A 15,636-nucleotide genomic window follows, 5' to 3' on the forward strand; every position below is an offset into this window, starting at 1 on the left:
ATCTTCACTCAACAAATTCTCAGCAGGGTGCAAATGTGCATGTCTGTCTATACCTCTGAAACCAGTTTCTCTCTTGTTTATTATACTTGCTTCTGTGACTGGGAAGTAACGAATTTATGGCATTGAAATACAGTCCAAACCAACATATATATGGAAAGGGAGGAGGGCTGAGAGCTGGTTGAAGAAGGGGAAAGAATGACTGATCTTTATGCATGAGATAATAGATGAGCCTGGAGTGACCTGTTTCCACACACCCCTCCCCTTTCCCTCCTTCATGCGGTAAAACAGCGTTGAAGAAAGAGGGCAGTCGCGTACAGCCCATCTCCTTCGATTCGCCTGTACCAGACTGTGGCAAAGGGAAATGTGAACAGGAGAACTGGCAATGAACGCATCAGACACGGAAAGGAACGACCAGCCTCACCGATTCGGATTCAGGTAGGTCTTGAGTTTAATCCTCCAAAAGGGACCGGCGCGAACCAGAACGTTGCAGGCAAGAGAGCCAGACAAAAAGACCTTCCTTCTCCATTAGATTTCAGACGGATTCGGGTTCCTGTGACCAGTTTCTCTGGATTCCGTAGATGTGCGTGTTTGTGCGTGCGCAGGGAGAATCGGCACTTGCTACACACAGTGCAGTCCTTCTTCCCGCTTTCATCTCTCGCCTTTCCCCCTTCTTCTGTCCTTCAGAGGAATGGGGAGAGAGACCGAAGGAAGGTGGTGGTGGGGAGGTGGCAACTAGAAATCTGGCTTGCTTCATAGAAACCCACCAGCAGCGCTTCATTCCGCAGGCATTAAAAGCCTTTCAGATAGAGGGTGGGGAGAAGAGGCTGCTGCAACTGGAATTCTCTATATGTATTTTCTACTATGTGTTTTCGGGGACTGGATAGTAGTGTGGGTGCAAAAGACCAAAGCAGCGGGTGCAAGAAGTTATTGGGGCAAGGAGCGCAGCGTGGCTGCAGATTCTGTTGCACCGAACGGAGGAACTCGCTAGGGATCGGGTTGCCGTGGACGTTGTCCAGGGTGCTGAAATCCATAGCAATCCCTGCCCATGCAACAGGGAGCCAAGGCAGCCGAGCGAAGCGAAGAATACCCGACTTTCCAATCAGCAATTATCTCCAAGGAGCGGCCGATCGCCTTTTAAATCGCATTAAACTACTTAAACTCTAGCCGCCTGGCTTGTCACCTCTCCTGCCCAAAGTCTGCATGAAAAGCAAGCGGTGCCAGAAAAGCACACCAGGACTTTGCCTGCGGTTGCCTTAGTAACTAATATGTATTTCCCACAGCTTGCATAGTTGTCTCTTTTTGTCGAAACTACAGCTTTTCCCCTTTCAAAACCCAAAGATTAATCTAGCTGGGAAAGGATGTATCTTGTACGGGTTTTTAAGAATTCTGTCTTGACCTTTAAATGACATTTTCTTTTCTGAAGATTCTACACAGAAGCGCACACACCCCGTCTTTCTCAAGGTGTTTAAACTAGCATAGTTTTCTTGTTCTTGACTTAATAATGAAGGGTTTTGTTTTTGTTTTTAAAAAAAATCTAATTAAAGACATAATGAAGTTCTCAAACTTGTAAAGGGTTTTCTTTGTTTTAAGTGTCAGAATGCAGGTAGCAGCATTTTGCCTTAGTAGATATGGGATACCAATTTCTGCACATGGAGGTGGCTAGGTATAAATGAATATATCAAGTCACACACTGCACTCTTTTTATAAATGCAAGATTCTTCGTATATTACATATGCATGCATGCAATAGGGCATCACTACTTTATTGTGTGTGTGTGTGTGTGTGTGTGCAGACACCCACACCCAAACCTACACAGTGTTGGTCTCAGTAGTGTAACTGTGCCTTGTTACTCTCTCCCTGCTTTCTCTCCTTGAGATTTGAAATCGAAAGACACCTGCTATTTGGAGCCATTTGATTTGGTGTCTGCTAATATTCCAGGCAGGTGGTGAGAGATGTTCATGAAGAAAATGACCTTTACTGAGCTCTGCTTTGACATATTTTCAGCTGATCAATGTGTTCTGTTCTTTCTTCCTATGTCAACAGGCTACAATTCACTCCTATGATGACTTCTGTTGCACCTCCAGGCGATTTGGTTTAAGGGCACATTGTAATGGGTTTTGGAGGCACTTGAGAAGTAAAACAGTGGAGCGAATCTGCCGCCTTTGTCATATCTTTAACAATGTGCAGGCGGGAAGAGCCCGTGAAATTGGTCGCCAGAATCTGGATGGCTTCCTGCAACAAGATGATAGGTGTGCTGCTGGTGTTCTTCCCTGCAATTTTCCTGGAGATGGACTTTCTCCCCAAGAATGCTGGCAGGAAGGTTTTGATCTCAGGTGCTTCCTCCCAAAGATCAGTAGCCAGAATGGATGGTGATGTCATTATAGGAGCCCTCTTTTCTGTTCATCACCAACCTCCAGCTGAGAAGGTGCCCGAAAGAAAATGTGGTGAGATCCGAGAGCAATATGGCATCCAGAGAGTTGAGGCCATGTTTCATACTCTGGATATAATTAATTCAGACCCAGTCTTGCTGCCCAACATCACTTTAGGCAGTGAAATCCGAGATTCCTGTTGGCACTCTTCTGTGGCCTTGGAGCAGAGTATTGAATTCATAAGGGACTCTTTGATCTCCATTCGAGATGAGAAAGATGCTCTCGGCCGCTGCCTGCCTGACCCTGCATATCACCACCAGGTCAGGGAGAAAAAGCCCATTGCTGGTGTCATTGGTCCAGGATCCAGTTCTGTGGCCATCCAGGTTCAAAATCTGCTTCAGCTCTTTGATATTCCCCAGATTGCATATTCTGCAACCAGTATTGACCTGAGTGACAAAACTTTGTACAAATACTTCTTGAGGGTAGTTCCATCGGACATTCTGCAAGCCAGAGCCATGCTCGACATAGTCAAACGTTACAACTGGACCTATGTGTCTGCTGTCCATACAGAAGGTGGGTATAAAAAGAGAAGCTCATATTATTAATTGCTCCTGTAGGGCATTTCAGGTATAAATCACTTTGTAGTCTCAATCCAACTTTAACCCTAAAGGATTGGCAACATTATTCCAATTCTGAGAAATTGCTGCTATGAAGGAGTGACTTCATATCAGAAGAGAAGAGGGTCCTGATCCTACTCCAAAGTCCAAACCATTTAACTTAGGTCTCTTCCTTCCTTTTGCTTTGAACTAGTCTTTCTCTTACAACCATAGATAGCTCTCCACAGAACTTTCCTATAGTATACGTAATGAGCTTTGCTAAACAGGCATATACAGTATAATAGATACATTTTGGCTCTCATCTCATTAATTTTAGCTCTCAGACGATTAATTATCCATGATTTTGGAAAGGATAAGAGAGCTATACTGTACCTATACATTGCTTAGGGTGTATTATTATTATTATTATTATTATTATTTGTAAAGCTTTTTGGGGAATATTCATCTTCCCCTCAGTGGGACAAGCCTCTATCGGTCTTTTATTAGCAATCAACCTTTCTCCTGAATCATGGGCAGCTAACTCCCCAAAGACTAAATATTTGAGCATGACAGAGTGAAACTGTTAGCTAACAGCACTTTTGAATCCATGCTCTTGAGATAGAAGTTGAACATCTAGAAGAAGAAACATGCATACCCACACTCACACACCCCTGATAGTGTTACTTTGTACTAAAACCAACCTTTTTATCCTCTTCCTCACAGAGACTGAATAATTCCAATTTCAAACAGTCTTTCATATCTAATTAAGTAGGTAGCAGATGTGGAAATCTACAGGCAAAGTTAATAATGGCATGAACAAATCATTCTCAAAGAAAAAGTGCCAGCTCAGTAATGAAGTTTATAGATTTTCGATGAGGCAAGTTCTGCAGGCTTGCCTTGAAGAGAGGGAGAGAGAAAAGATGTCTTTCATGTCAATTGTATTTTTGCTCTAGTGAACACCAAGGTTGTTTTAAAAAATAAAAATGGCATTTGACCCCTAGGAAATCTGTTATCTGTGGACACTACCAGGCAGCAAGGATGAGAGCAAAAAATATTGTTGTTACATATTTCATAAAAACAACTGATGTGGGCAAAGATCTCTAAGCGTGCAAGTATACAAAAGAATTAATAGTCATAATGTGTTGATGCTTTGTGAATCGCCAGATAATATTATCTTTTAGTGACTACAAGGAAGAAGTTTACTATACTTTAAAACTATAGTGAAGGAATTGGGGAGAAATGTTATTAGAAAATATAAGCAATAATTTCTAGCTAGATCATGACAAATAGATAAAAAATAATTAAAGTTGTCCACTAGGGGAAATGTTCAACTTTGATATCTGTTTAAATAATAACTGACTTTTTACATGCAAAATTTGGACTTCTTAAGCATTGCATTTTGAATTTCCTGTTATACTGAGGTTTTCAATGTCTTTTTGTCATAACAAATAGGATTTTTCATGAACTTTTTGTGATCAAATAATAGCTGGAAGAAACAAATTACAAGTATATACTTGACTCATGAAATAAGACAGCCTTCAGTTAGTCATAGGTGATTTGACTTAGAGTGGTGTTAGCCATTAAAAATGTGGAATCAGCCTGTTTTTTTGAAACATGTGAAGAAAAGGAAATAAGTATTCATGGAGTTCATTCTGTGGCAACCTAGGAATAAAATAACTGTAACTCATCCCTGTTGTTGCATACTCCTGGCACTCAATTACAACACTGTTTGTGCATATAGCTAGATCTTCTGGCAGGTGAAGGGGAAGACTATTCTTTATTTATCACATATGCTATTTCCCCCTCAAAAGTAAATGGGGTCACTGAATCATTCTGAGAAATGTATTTTAAAATCAGTGCATGCTGTAAAGCCTAGGCGAAGGGTATGATACTTTCACTAGTAATTACATATACTGCTTGCAAAATCTTTCAATAAGCTGCCCTTTTAAAGTGAAAATATTCCTTATCAGGAAGTAATTTAAAAGTAACCTCTCCCTTCTACTATGATATTTTTGGGATTTGGGGTTCAAGTCTGCTTTGCAACATGCTGACTTCTCACTGTGCGCCATCATAAATGTTTTACAGATACAATTGCTGTGCACATTTTTGTTTACACCCAACATATTAGCAATGTAAGATGTGCATCCTGATCCCATGCATGTTTACTTGAAAGTTTGGTGGGACTTACATAGGTCCACCTAGGATCTCAACAAAACCCTATTAAGGAAGAAATAATACTGAATTTGCAATATTCTTGGGGTTTTCTACTCTCCAAACCTCCAACAAGGTTATGACACTTCTTTCTGTAAACTACATAAGGTGTTGAGATCATCATCATAATCACTATCCTGTTGTTAAAACGAGGAAAGCAAATGCCCCAAGGATAGTGAGAATGGATGCACCTCTCTTCAGTTTGCCATCTTGGGGGTTCTCTTGTTTATATATTATATAAAGGTAAAGGACTCCTGACAGTTAAGTCCAGTCACAAACGACTCTGGGGGTGCGGCGTTCATCTTGCTTTACTGGCCGAGGGAGCCGACGTTTGTCTGCAGACAGTTTTTCCAGGTCATGTGACCAGCATGACTAAGCCATTTCTGGCGAAACCAGAGCAGCACATGGAAACGCCATTTACCTTCCTGCCAGAGCGGTACCTATTTATCTACTTGCACTTTGACGTGCTTTTGAACTGCTAGGTGGGCAGGAGCTGGGTCAGAGCAATGGGAGCTCACCCCGTTGTGGGGATTCGGCAAGCCCTAGGCTCTGTGGTTTAGATCACAGCGCCACCTGCATCCCAATTATATGTTATATAAGCATCAGTAAAAGATCTATTAGAAATTAAATACCTCTCTGTTTTGTACAATTCACAATAAAGATATACTGTATTTTTTATGGTTTTGCCCTGGGAGTCGCCCATTGGACCAGAGATAATGAAAGACTATTGATTTGACCCTCACTGCTGATTTAAGATCAACTTTGGGTTAGACAAGATATGGCATTCACAAGTGGATCACAATTGGATCATCCAAAAGAAGTTAAAAGCAGTTGCAGTGGGTGAAAATTGGGTCAGTGCAACAGTACTAGCAGAGGCAAGTTATTCCAATCCCTCATGCTGTTTTCCCCAAACACCAAATGTGGTTTGTCCTGTAGGGGGAAACATACAAGAACAATACTGGTGTCTGATGTTTCCCCAGGGGTCAAATAATAGTTTGGGGAGATTATTCAGATTGAAAAAGGTATCAGCCACCCACTACCACAATGCCACAGCTCTGATGGGATATGATGGCACCACGGGTGGTTTTAAATTTAAACAGAGTGGGAGATTTTGATCACAGATCTCTCACACCTCATCTAGTGGCACTGTGAACTGTATAACTGTTGATAAGAGAGTGTACCATTCTTCTGTACTGTGATTCTTTCGAGAAAAATGTTCAGTCTAAACATGATGTGGCCCATATCTGGTGCTGATGTGAGTTTCCTTTTGTTAAATTGCACCAGTGTTTCGTTCATAGGAATGGCATTTTCACACATGAGGTGTCCTAAGTAGTTCTTGTTTCAGTGGTTTGCAATGTGGATGCAAAGTCTACATTGGCCAGAATGCTTCCTCACAAGTGCCTTTCAATCTCAGTGATCAGACTTGACATAAACAGCATGAGAGATGCTTCAGTGGTGATTTAAGTCTCATGTTTGAAGACATTGCATGATTAGTCATCTCCAGAAAGACAGTCAAGCAGCCAAGCCAAATATCCTCGGACGTTTGGAGGAGATTAGTGCTTATATTGGGGGGGGGCAGAGAATGCTTCCTTTTAAAATTACTTGTCACCAAGAGATGGGACATGCTAAAGTTCCTTGGAATGGGAATTATTCCCATTCCAGACCAGGAAAAAACGCCAGATTTCATTTTTTAATAGTTTAGTAGTAATAATACCCTTAATATAGCAATATAAGGTGTGTGAGTGTGTGTGTGGCTTTACTCATAGTCTGATACTAGACTCGCTTTGAGCTCACCTTCCCACTCCACATATGTTTCAGCTTTCAGCTGGTGATCAGTTGCTGTTGCTCAGTTCCAAACAGGGATACATTAATGGATCTTCTAAATAGGTTAGTTATTTGGTGTCCTGGTTTCATCAGATCCTTTCCCCTGCAGTATTCCACACAGGGATTCTCCCCTCCTGGGGCAAATTTTGAGGTTTTTCTGCAATGAAAAAATAACCACACAGAAATATGTGTTGGAAATGTTAGATTGGGATTTTTCATATCGCAGGAAAAATCGAATAAGTTTTTCTTGAGATTTCAAATGGAATCTGTGTTTTTGAGTAGTCTGAGGGTACACTGTGTAGCTCAGGAGATCTGGATCTGGTTAGTGCCGGGATGCAAAATCACCTAAGGACCCTAGGGGTTCTAAGGGAGCTGCCTTGAATTCCAAAAAAAGAGAAAAAGGATGCGAAATAAACAAATAATGTTTCACCATGGATGTATTATAGGGTAATGCTATATTGTAACTAATTTTTGATTATGGGTTGTATCCAATTAGGTTCTACTCAGAGTAGACCAGCTGAAATCAACAGACTTAAGTTAGTCATGTAAATTAATTTTACTGAGTCCACACTGAGTAGGCATAGCTCTGGCTATAGTCCTTTGGCCACAGGTGGAAACACTCTGTAGGAAATTGATCTTGCTTCCCAAAAGAGACCACCATATCTTTTACCTTGGTAAATATGCAGCTTTTTCTGGGTCTGGGGAGGGGGTAGGGATTATACTTTAATTTTACATTATTCTGCCAACAACATAAACATTTCAGTCAGTTTATTTTAGCTTGTACAGTAGCCATTTAGGTGATAACAGTGATCCAATTTCGGTAAGGTACCACAAACACATTTGTAAAAATCTTCTTAGCATTTTCGATCATGGCAAGTTTGATGTCATTTGATAATTATGGACATTGTTCCTTCACATTCATAGGGTCTAGAGAAGAATCAGAGAACACATGCCTTATTTCCCCCCTCAACATTATATGTGTGCCTGTGTGTGCGTGTGCGTGTGTGTGAGAGAGAAAGGAGAGAGAGAGAGAGAGAGAGAGAGAGAGAGAGAGAGAGAGAGAATGTCAGCCTGCACTGAAGAAGACAAATAAAGCCATACAGTCAAGAGAAATCACAAACAGCTAATCTTGCCAGATTATCATGCAACTGTGTCCTGCAGCTGCACATCAGGGAGTGCATTATTTCGAAAGGAAGCAACAGTCAAGTTACAAAGTGAGAGGATCTATGCATCCGTCTGTGCAAATGCCTGTCACCAGGCATCCTTGCTTCAAGGCATTTAATGAAATTTGTTGCTGCATTTAAAAGAAAACACCCTGCTGCTGCATGTGCCTCCTCTGAACCCTTTGACTGGGTTCAGGAACTGCCTGCATTTGGTGCTCAAGAAAATATGCTTAATGAATGAAGAGGCATTTAAACCTTTTCTTGCCTCTTGTAGTGAGGAAGGCATTCGCATTGGTGGGTTTCTCTTTTGCTGTTGGCTGAAACTTGGCAAATGGCATGGATGGTCCGTCTTAGAGGAGCATGTGAGGGGGAGTTCTGGAGCAGTAGTCTGAAGCAAGCAGAAAAGAGAATGGCTGACACCAAGAGGGGATGTGTGTTGTGAACTACAGAAGAAATGCAAAAGGAGCAAGATGGCTGGATAAAGCAAGAAGGGGAATGTGCCAAGGAGCTTAGTTCTAGTCTATGGATCAAATTGCTATGGCAGAACGAGCCCACACATTCTGTGCCAACTGGTTTCTGGGGAGCCCTACTATATAGAATGTGAAAAAATTCAGAAGGCACTTGCAAATGTCCTGTTTTGTATGAGGCACAGGAACATAGAAAGCTGCATTATTATTATTATTATTATTATTATTATTATTATTATTATTAACTGAATTTATATACTGCCCTATACCCGGGGGTCTCAGACCATAGGCCAATTTAGCTCAGTATGGTTTACAGCAACTGGCAGTGGTTCTCCTGGAAATCTTTCCCAGCCCTACCTGGAGAGGCCTGGGATTGAACTTGGGACCTTCTGCATGCAAAGCAGATGCTCTACCACTAAGCTATGGGCCTTCCCCTAATGGAGCTACCCTAAGAATGAATGAACAGAGTGGCCAGTTCCCATTTGTGTTGGCTGTAAACTGGCTTGTATAGCACTGTAAATTAGACCTATTATCAATATCACTGAACTGTAGAATTAAGAAGGAAATAGTTAAATACAAAGCCCTCAGTTCCATCCATCATTATTGCCACCGCTCTACTGAAGAGCAATTGAGTGGCTGTGATATCTGCAGCCATTGTTACACACTAGTCATAGGACCGGTTCCCTGAACAACTGCCTGCTTTAGGCTGTTGGGTGTTCATACAAATATATGTTGAGGTAAAGCCACCACATCTGATTATCATTTTACCAGATGCTACCAGCTATTTGAACATGACACAGCCATATGCTTCTGTAGCATCTCACTGCCAGCAGGGCTCTCCTTAAATTCTCTGGTCAATAGGCACTAAAGGCAAAAATGAGACCTGCAGAGATCTTCAAAAACTTAATAGCTGTTCCTTCTGTTAGGGGTGTACACTGTGCACAAGGTTTGGTTTGGACCCTGATTTAGCACATCAGTGAGCAGCCCAATTTAGTCCAAAATGTTTCAGAAGTTGTCTGATTCAGTTTAGGTCTAGATTTGAATTCCAATTTAGACAACCATGACTCCAGCTTTCTCTACTGGGAGTTATGTGCAACACACATTTGAATTTTATTCAACCCCTCCACCCTGCACTGTCTATAACTTAAAAAGAAATATTTCTGTAGAACTGGATGAATTTTCAGACTCGTTAGCATCTTTGGGGTGTTCTTGAGAATCCTGCCAAATTCTAAAAGGAAAGCTGTAGTGGTTTTCCTTCATGGGTGTCCTTTACTGTTTTTGGGTGGTTAAAAAGGATCTACTTACTTTCCCCTGTTGTTTTGTGGGCAATTTTATATGAAAATAGCTTGCTTGAGAGAGGTGCTCCTAGATAAAAAAAAACTTCCACATTATGGACAAATCAGTCTAGGAAGATTTTGTGCTTGTGCCTTTAAAATTGATTTTGTAGGGCAGAGGAAGTGCTAAATGGGAATTATTTTCCTCCCTTTGATTTTGTGGGCATCAATTTTCTAGAGGCTTCTATAGGAAAGTAATTGCAAAAAATCATAACGTTAGGTGTAAGGTACTGAGTTATGGTGAAGGGAGGGGACTCACAGCCTCAGGCTTCTGTTCTGCTCAGCTAGCACCAAGACTTAAAGAAATTAAGTGCAAAGCTGATTTGATAGGAATGGGTACATGGGTGTGTGGCACAGAGGCAGAAGAACTTGAATGTCCAGCATTTCCATGCAAGCATTACTAGCAAAGATGCAACATAGACAACTACAAGCTGATGTCCCTTCTCCAAGCTATGAGATTGGAAAGTCATTTTCTCTTAGTCAGAAAAGAGGCCTCCTTTCTTGGTGTGTGTTTTCAATGGTTAGCATAGAGAGAAATGTCAATTTTTAACAGATCCACTGTATGTGTAGGGTTTTTGTTTTTGTTTTTGTTTTTAAAATCAGAATCTCTGAGCCACTTCAGAGATCCCTGTTTCAGTTTAGGGCACCTTGGAGAAATCCCACTAGAACCCAGGGCTTATCCCCACTCACCTTTTGCTCCACTCTTTCTAGCAGAGGTCTGTGCTTTAACACTCCATAGTCGAGCATTGTTGTTGCCCTGAGATTTCCCAGCAAAAACTCACTCTTTAAAGCTCAATCGGAGCAAACGTCAGTTCAGGTTTACCACAGACTGATGTTTGCCTCCATTGAGCTTTAAAAGTGGGTTGTGTTTTTTTTTTTTGCAGGGAAAGCTCTGGACCACAGACACAGAGCTTTAAATCGTGGATCATCCTGGAAAGAGCAGAGGAAAAGTAAGTGTGGATAAGCTCTCAGACAAGCCCTGAATCTGTCCAAAGTGGCTCACTATGATTCTTGATTGTCCAGATCTGATGCAGACCCCTTACTTCTTGCTTTTTTTTATTCTAGCTGCAAGAAGCAGTGTGTGTGTGTGTGTGTGTGTGTGTGATGTATAGGCTGCTACTAATGATCTAGAAAACTAGTCTTAGGATGCTTCTCATTAATATGGGAAAGGAAATTGAGTTTCATTTCATTCTAGATAGCAGGTTCCATTAATCTTAAAATATCAATGCACACTTTCCTTTAGCCTGTCATGCATTTACTTGTGTATGCAGATTGGCGCCAGAGCACAAAGGAGTCCTCTAATCAAGCACTTCTATTGCTGTGCATATGACAATTTGCATGTGACAGATTGTGGAAGTGTTACAGGCTGTGCTGAATCTATACATATGCAGATTAATGAAAAAAAGAGATTAAATTATTACCTTTGCTTGTTGATGGATTTTGTAGCACTTCATTATTTGCCCTAATCTCCGTGTTCCTCCCCAGTTTTTTACGTGATGCATTTTGGTTTTCAACAAATGTAAACCTCTGAAGCAGTTCCAGCGTAATGACTGGCATCATTTTTAATTTAAACATTGAGACCAAAGAACCTTTCTGTGTTGCTGTGTGATAGTTGTTCATGGCTGGCTATCAGTCTACAAGGTGATTCTGAAGAAAATAATATCTATGCACAAATTAATGCAATAAGGAGAAAAATATGGAAAATGGCTAAATGTATGCATGATCTCATTTCCAAGAGAAATATATCCTTTTGGCACTGCCAAGTGAGCTTGACATTTTTGAGTGCTGAGAAATGTGTTTTTTAAATTATATTGCCCTGCTTTGTGCAGTGGGACAGAAATGCTCTCTAATTCAGGCTTGCACATTGGTGGCTGACCAAGCCAAATGTAGCTTATCAGCCGTGTGCTGTGGCCTGCCAGATGCTTGACAAATCCCAGTTCCAGACAGGCAGTAAAAGCAGAAGGTGGAAGATCCTCTAGTGGGCTAACATATATAACTGGTGGCTGCATTGGTAGGACAGATGTTGGGTAGACCTCCTCTTAATCATTACGTGACATAAAAAAGACCATGCCTGCCTTAAGGAACAAAAAGCAGAATTATATTCTACTGGAATTGCATCTTAGTTATAAAACACTTTATCCATAGGAGCAGTAGAACAATCTCATTCCCTGCTTAAGGCCCTAGACAAGGGCAGGAATGGTCCTCTTAAGTCCCATGCATTTTGGTGGCATCATTGGAGAAGAGCTGGGTACAGTACCTCCTTTGCATGCAGAAGGTCCTAGGCCCTTCATCTCTAGGTAGGAATGCATGGATAGCTCAGTGGGTTAGAGTGTGGGGCTGATAATGCCAAGGTTGCAGGTTCAATTCCCCTATGGCACAAGTACATATTCTTGCATTATGGGGGATTGAGTTAGATGATCCTCAGGGTCCCTTCCAACCCTACAGTTCTATGACTCTATGACTGGGAATGTCTCCAGTCTGCAACTCTGGAGAGCTGTTGCCGGACATTGTAGACCATCTTGGGATAAATGGACCATTTGTTCTTGTGCTATGTCAGCAGGACCTTTATGCATGACCAACATGGGGGGGGTCAAAAAGTGGGCAGGCTGTGGTTGTGATAAGGGAAATATCAGGAGGAACTTTATGCTCACTCAAGACTCATTCATTCCCTATTATGTCTATGAAAGAGATGATGAAATTTAAAACTCTGTGATTGAAATGAACAGTCCCAGCTGACTATTCTCCACCTGTTCCCTCCCTGTCCTCCCTGCTGCAATGGAGGCCAGAATTCACAACACACCTCCAGGGTCATTTAAGACTGAGCCAGGAAACTATAATTTCACATGGGCATGTGGCACTATGTCTTCTTGTCCCCAGCATGCAGATTGCACAAGTGGGAACATGGTGTGTGGTGCACCCCTCAAAGGCTACAAACAGCAGTGTCTGACAGCAAAGTAGCTCATGTGATGAGCTATCAGAACTGCAGCTTGGCCATGGAGTAGTCTCAGGCTCTGGCCTGCCAGCTCCTCCCTGAGGCCTGCCATCTTGGCTGTGAGTCCCGGGACACCAGGTCCCTGCCTTGTTAGCCTTTTCCACCTGACCTGGGAGGGTGGGGCACTGAAGGACTCCAGCTACAAAAGCTGAGACTGCTGAACAGACTCTTGGGCTGCATTGGGGCATTGCTTCGGGGTTTTTGTTGGGGGGGAGGGTTTGTTGCTGTCATTGATGCTAATTTTCTGTATCTTTATTTCAGTACTTATTATGAGTTGTGTGGAATTGTTTAATTTGGTTGTGTACTTTTTGATGTTTTATTTATTGTTTATGACTACTTTTGTTATGTTTGCAATTAAGGATTTTTTTATATATATTGTAAAGCCACCTTGAGCATGGTTTGAACTATAGGAAGGTGGCATACAAATAAAATGATGTATGTTTGTATGCTCCTAAAAAGTGATGGCTATAAAAGGCTTCCTGAAAGGACTGGGCAATGAAGTCCATTTACCTGAGCAACAAGGTCTTACTGGTTCTAATGTATTCCTCTTCTGACTGCCAGTTTAGTACACTACAAAGACTTGTACCATGAGCCTCCCTTTTGGCTTTCTTTGAAAGTTGCTCTAGAGAAGGGGAGGTTGGGGGTTCTGCCTCTTTCTGCTCTGTGTCACTTTTGCACATGATCACTCATAAGTCATTTTTTTTCTTTTTTTGCTACTGCACTGATCTGCAATTATTATTTTTCTTTAAAAAAAAAGAAAAATCAGCAAAAAATGTGCATTTCAATATGTAGCCTTGAATGTATTTTCTCACAAAATAGTGCTAAATGCAGTATTTTGTATTTAACTATACAAAAGTCCGTATAGTTAAAGCTATGGTTTTCCCAGTAGTAATGTACGGAAGTGAGAGCTGGACCATAAAGAAGGCTGATCGCCGTAGAATTGATGCTTTTGAATTATGGCGCTGGAGGAGACTCTTGAGAGTCCCGTGGACTGCAAGAAGATCAAACCTATCCATTCTCAAAGAAATCAGCCCTGAGTACTCACTAGAAGGACAGATCCTGAAGTTGAGGCTCCAGTACTTTGGCCACCTCATGAGAAGAGAAGAATCCCTAGAAAAGACCCTGATGTTGGGAAAGATGGAGGGCACAAGGAGAAGGGGACGACAGAGGATGAGATGGTTGGACAGTGTTCTTGAAGCTACTAACATGAGTTTGGCCAAACTGCGAGAGGCAGTGAAGGATAGGCGTGCCTGGCGTACTCTGGTCCATGGGGTCACGAAGAGTCGGACACGACTGAACGACTGAACAACAACAACAAAAGTGCTAAATGCACAGTGTCTCAAACCGTTCTGATGTGCCTTTTGAATTAGGAGCTGCACAGATGAGAAATGTGAAATCCAAAGAACAGAGATGTTCTGTTGAGCAGATTAGCCTGGAAGGTTAGTGTGGATCTGGTCAAGTTGTATCTCAATTCACAAAGAACTAATTCCTCAATTTCTCCTAATAGCAGCAGTTTCTTTCTCTTCCCCACTGTGCCATGGTGGTCATCATGGGCTGGTGTGGTCATTCCCTCTCCCTGATTAACTAGCTCTGGTTTGTTTTGTTTGTGTAACAGAGAAAGGAGGGTGTGCTGTGTAGGGTAGCATCACTGGATATCAATTGATATGGGGTGACATTGTTGGCAAGTGAGCTTATGATTGATGCATGCCGATGATGTTTCCAGGGATGCTGTGCTAGTGGCTGTCAGTGTTGCTCTCATTTCATTGCTGTGCTTCTGACTTTCGTGCTGGTTGAGCACAGGATTGCATTATACTACAATTAGGACCTTGCATAGCACAAACTGCTTTGACTAGACCACAGGATTGCCCCGGCCCATGATATAATAGTACTGATGTGTGCCAGACACTGTATGGAGCACAGAAGTTATAGGCCTTCTCCAGATGACGATTCACAAGAGGCAGAGAAAACAGGGGAACAGGAAGAGGTCAGGTTTCAGGTCAGAAGTTAGTTATGAGGGAAGAGGCTAAATTTGGAAGGAACAAAGGGAGCTGACATAAGTTGAGCATGTGCAAAAGTAGGACTGGGGGGGGGGAAATCACTGAAATGGAAATTTACATCCAAGAAGCCTGCATTTGGTTTCACTGCCGTCCACTTATAAAGTATTAATCAGTCCAAATTCCTCCAAAATGGGTCAACTGTGCTTCTGGTGCTCTGGTCTACACTTAAGAAGGCAGATCTCTATATTTTTTGGTTTAAGTTGTGAAATCACTGGATGATGGATTTCTGTTGCCAGAAGGAGAGCATTTATAAATAATGTAGCCTTCACAGCTCTCAAAGTCACCACTGAAGCTTATTCCAGGATTTTTGAGACTTTGGAAAGTGTGATCCTAGGCAGGTCTACTCAGAAGTAAGCCCTGCTATGTTCCATGTGGCTTACTCCCAGCTAACTGAAAGCTAAGTGAATGAATATTGTTGCTAACCAAATGCTGCCTGGCAGACTATGTGGAAAGAGCTAGAGCTCCCTGTGAGTTTTTAAGGCAGCTGGCATTCACAACTCAGAAGCCACTGTCATAGATGGCATTAATTAAAACCACTACTGTGAGGCTCCGTAGAAAGGCTCCCTGACTGACTGCCCATGGAGACTGAGAGGAACTGCCTTACCCCTGAAGGTGACAGAACT

At 41.9% G+C, this 15,636-nt stretch overlaps 1 protein-coding gene across 2 annotated transcripts in view; it reads left to right on the forward strand.

Moving 5' to 3' along the window:
- The first annotated feature begins 257 nt into the window (after positions 1-257).
- Positions 258-15,636, forward strand: part of GRM1 (glutamate metabotropic receptor 1) — a 162,740-nt gene continuing 147,361 nt past the window's right edge. Inside the window, exons 1-2 of one of the 2 annotated variants that reach the window (XM_033143945.1) lie at positions 258-435; positions 2,044-2,942. In XM_033143945.1, the coding sequence (XP_032999836.1) occupies positions 2,180-2,942 (763 nt within the window). In that variant the 5' untranslated portion in view covers positions 258-435; positions 2,044-2,179. The remainder of the gene's footprint in view (positions 436-2,043; positions 2,943-15,636) is intronic. The other variant, XM_033143946.1, reaches the window with a different exon arrangement.

The sequence above is a fragment of the Lacerta agilis genome, chromosome 3, assembly GCF_009819535.1.
Source record: "Lacerta agilis isolate rLacAgi1 chromosome 3, rLacAgi1.pri, whole genome shotgun sequence".
Classification (NCBI taxonomy): Eukaryota; Metazoa; Chordata; class Lepidosauria; order Squamata; family Lacertidae; genus Lacerta; species Lacerta agilis.